General features: G+C 39.4%; 1 protein-coding gene across 1 annotated transcript; it reads left to right on the top strand.

Moving 5' to 3' along the window:
• The first annotated feature begins 1,569 nt into the window (after positions 1-1,569).
• On the top strand, positions 1,570-2,706 carry HTR1D (5-hydroxytryptamine receptor 1D). Its single transcript, XM_050909976.1, has one exon. It carries the CDS (start codon positions 1,570-1,572, stop codon positions 2,704-2,706), a length of 1,137 nt encoding a protein of 378 aa, XP_050765933.1.
• Positions 2,707-3,412: the final 706 nt, after the last annotated feature.

The raw sequence follows: 3,412 nt of genomic DNA, 5'->3' as shown, positions 1-3,412 counted from the left end.
AAAAAAAAAATCAGGAAAGTAATAGTCTAGTGTGAAATAGGAGACTCTTCTATGTCCCGTTATTGGAAAAATACACCTCAAAAGAAAAAGCATCTCTAAAAATAAGTTTGACTCACAGAAGGTGGATGTTTATAAAAAAATCAAACATGCAAAACTGAAAAGTGTTGGTTTTTATGTTAGGATTCAGGAGCTCAAGAGAGGCTGTTTGACACCAAAGTGTTAGTGTTTCACGTAGAATATATGATGCTGTTGCTCCACAGATTTCTAACCGAGTGACTCTCCATTCTGTGTCAGATGGCATGAAACAGTACCAGTTATGACTGATAGAGACGTTTCTCCTCGATGGTCGGGAGGAGGCTGGCCTGGTGATTATCTTCTTGGAGAAGTGCGGCACCTCTCTTTTTAGCCCTCACAGCATGCTTCAAAGCCATTCATGACCCATATTCAGGAACTCTTTCAAGAAAGCTTGGGCTGGCATAATGTAAGTAACATTCTGGTACTCATGGGTGGATCTGAGTGAAAGGTCTCAAGGAAATCTGTCTTAGGATGTTTTCTTCAGGTCTGTAAAGATTTCAGGTTACACTAAGTGAATCTAAAGATAAGTATGGAAAGCCTGTAGATTGTATATTGTGATACCTCAACTTCCACGACTCTTCTATCACCATACCAGACTAAAACATTCGCTTTCTTTTTCCAGATCCCCTTAACCAGGGGAAGAACCCCTATTCTTCCTCTTTTGAGGGAATCACCACTCCACAAGTCATTACAATCATTCACCATGTGCATGATCAGGAACATCGCAGTACTTAGAACATGCTGTGAGCTTCAGCGCCAACGCATTGAATACAGGTACCCAACACCTGACTTCAGCATTTGAAGACTGAATGTTGAAGAGAAAACCTGAACGGTCTGGAGGAATAAATGAAAACGGAGCTCTGCACTTTTCAAAAAGAGGTTTTGATTTACAAATCTGGCAGAAATTATGTTTACAGAAGGAATCCAGTATTGTTTTATATCTTGGATACTCTACTAATAAAGTGTCCCTTATAAATATCAAAACCGTGACATTCAGCTATTGGAGAGGAAGGGAAAATACTCTTGAGGATAGCTTTGTCCCAAGCACAGGGGCATCAATTACATGCCCAGATATTTCTTTTTCAGTCTCTCACTCTTCAGTATTGACTATGCAGCTTTGCAGAAAATTAGTTCAGAAAGGAGGTGTGAATAAAAGATAATAAAGAATGATTTAGTCATCTGCAAGATGAAAATGAAAAACACCTAAATTCCCACCACTTCTAGTACCGCTTGTATTGTCATACACCAGAATCATGTCTGGATGATTACGTTAACATTTTGCTTTAACAATGATGTCATTGATGTGATGTGATGGAAAATCTAGCTTAGGAGAGTACCTCATCTACTGTGTGAGCTGAAGTTTTCAACAAGTTAATATTTCTTCAGTGTTGGACTCTAGTATGAAATGTTCTATTTCAGCAAAAAAGTAAGCATCTTTCTTCATTGTCCCAGGAAGATTACACTGGAAAGTGAAAAGTGAAATCAGAGCAGAGGATGACTCAGTATAACCGTTCAGCAGAGCTCTCTCTCCAGAGCTCAGCAAATAAGTCATTAAATTTCACTGAAACACCACTGGCTTTGGATGAAAGGACACTATTAGGGCTAAAGATTTCACTGTCAGTCCTTCTGTCTGTTATAACTTTGGCAACGATCCTTGCAAACGTTTTTGTTGTTATTACAATTTTTCTGACTAGAAAGCTCCACACACCTGCAAATTACCTCATTGGCTCCTTGGCAGTGACTGATCTTTTAGTGTCTGTCCTAGTAATGCCCATCAGTATTGCTTACACTGTCACCCACACATGGGCCTTTGGCCAAGTGCTGTGTGATATCTGGTTATCATCAGACATCACATGCTGCACAGCCTCAATCCTACACCTCTGTGTTATTGCACTGGACAGATACTGGGCTATCACAGATGCTTTGGAATATGCCAAACGCCGGACTGCTGGCCGAGCAGCGCTTATGATTGCCGTGGTCTGGATGATATCTATTAGTATTTCTGTGCCACCATTTTTCTGGAGGCAAGTGAAAGCTCATGAAGAAATTGCAAAGTGTACTGTGAACACAGATCAAATTTCCTATACAATTTATTCCACTTGTGGAGCTTTCTACATCCCGACTGTGCTCCTCCTGATATTGTACGGTAGAATTTATGTAGCAGCTCGATCCAGGATTCTGAAGCCACCATCATTATATGGGAAACGTTTTACTACTGCACACCTGATTACCGGCTCTGCTGGGTCTTCCCTCTGCTCCATTAATGCTAGCCTTCATGAAGGGCATTCCCATTCAGGTGGATCCCCAATATTTATCAATCATGTCAAAATAAAACTTGCAGATAGTATCCTGGAAAGGAAAAGAATTTCTGCTGCAAGAGAAAGGAAAGCCACCAAAACTTTAGGCATTATTCTGGGAGCTTTCATTTTCTGCTGGCTGCCTTTTTTTGTCATGTCCTTAGTCCTACCAATCTGCCAAGATGCTTGTTGGTTTCATCCCATCCTACTGGACTTTTTTACATGGTTAGGTTACTTAAACTCATTGATCAATCCAGTCATTTATACAGCTTTTAATGAAGAATTTAAACAGGCTTTCCAAAAACTCATACATTTCAAAAAGTGTTCATCTTGAGCCTTTCCTGTTGTGTTACTGACCCTTGTGCAATCTTGCAGCCTACCTGGAAACTTTCTGTGCTTTTATTCCTAAGATACAGAGTGGTAATTGCCATCTCTGCTGTGCATGTAACTGGGAACTTCTTGCCAATTTGGTACTTTCTGTCTGGAATTCTATATCCCATAACAGAACTCGTCTGTGGTCTCTGCAGTGATCGTTTGTGTATGTAAGATCAACACATGAAGTAAGCTTTGTAACAAGTGACGGAGTGTGAACCAGAGAGCTGAGTTTGTATGATGAGATGACACATATTATTCAATTCTGCCATGCCTTTGTAATCTGATGGGAGGAAAATGTGTGCATATTTGCAAGACGTCAGTATTTCTGCTGTATATTATCAACAATTTATGTAGGCTGAGAATGTTTCTGGAGAACAGGATCTGATGTCTACATTTTCTATGGGATGTATCCTATCCATTTGAAATTGATAAAACCTGTAACTTTTTCAGAAGTTGTGTGACACAGCCTGACTATAAGCAGCAGGGCATAGAAGGCATAGCACGTATGTAAGTTCTGTGGATATTTCACAAATACTGCATTTGAAGCTATGCTTTTGGTGAACTGTAGAAAGAAGACAATTTATTTGAAATAATTTTTACACATTTTATCATGAATAGAATAGCCAGTGCAGAAATACTACAAAATAAATAGCATGAAAATTATT

The sequence above is a fragment of the Gymnogyps californianus genome, chromosome 22, assembly GCF_018139145.2.
Source record: "Gymnogyps californianus isolate 813 chromosome 22, ASM1813914v2, whole genome shotgun sequence".
In the NCBI taxonomy this organism is placed as follows: Eukaryota; Metazoa; Chordata; class Aves; order Accipitriformes; family Cathartidae; genus Gymnogyps; species Gymnogyps californianus.
This window is presented reverse-complemented; position numbering and strand designations above follow the sequence as displayed.

What these genes read in the sequence shown, in the direction of transcription:
- HTR1D (XM_050909976.1), top strand. Translation starts at nt 1,570, where the DNA reads ATGACTCAGTATAACCGTTCAGCAGAGCTCTCTCTCCAGAGCTCAGCA.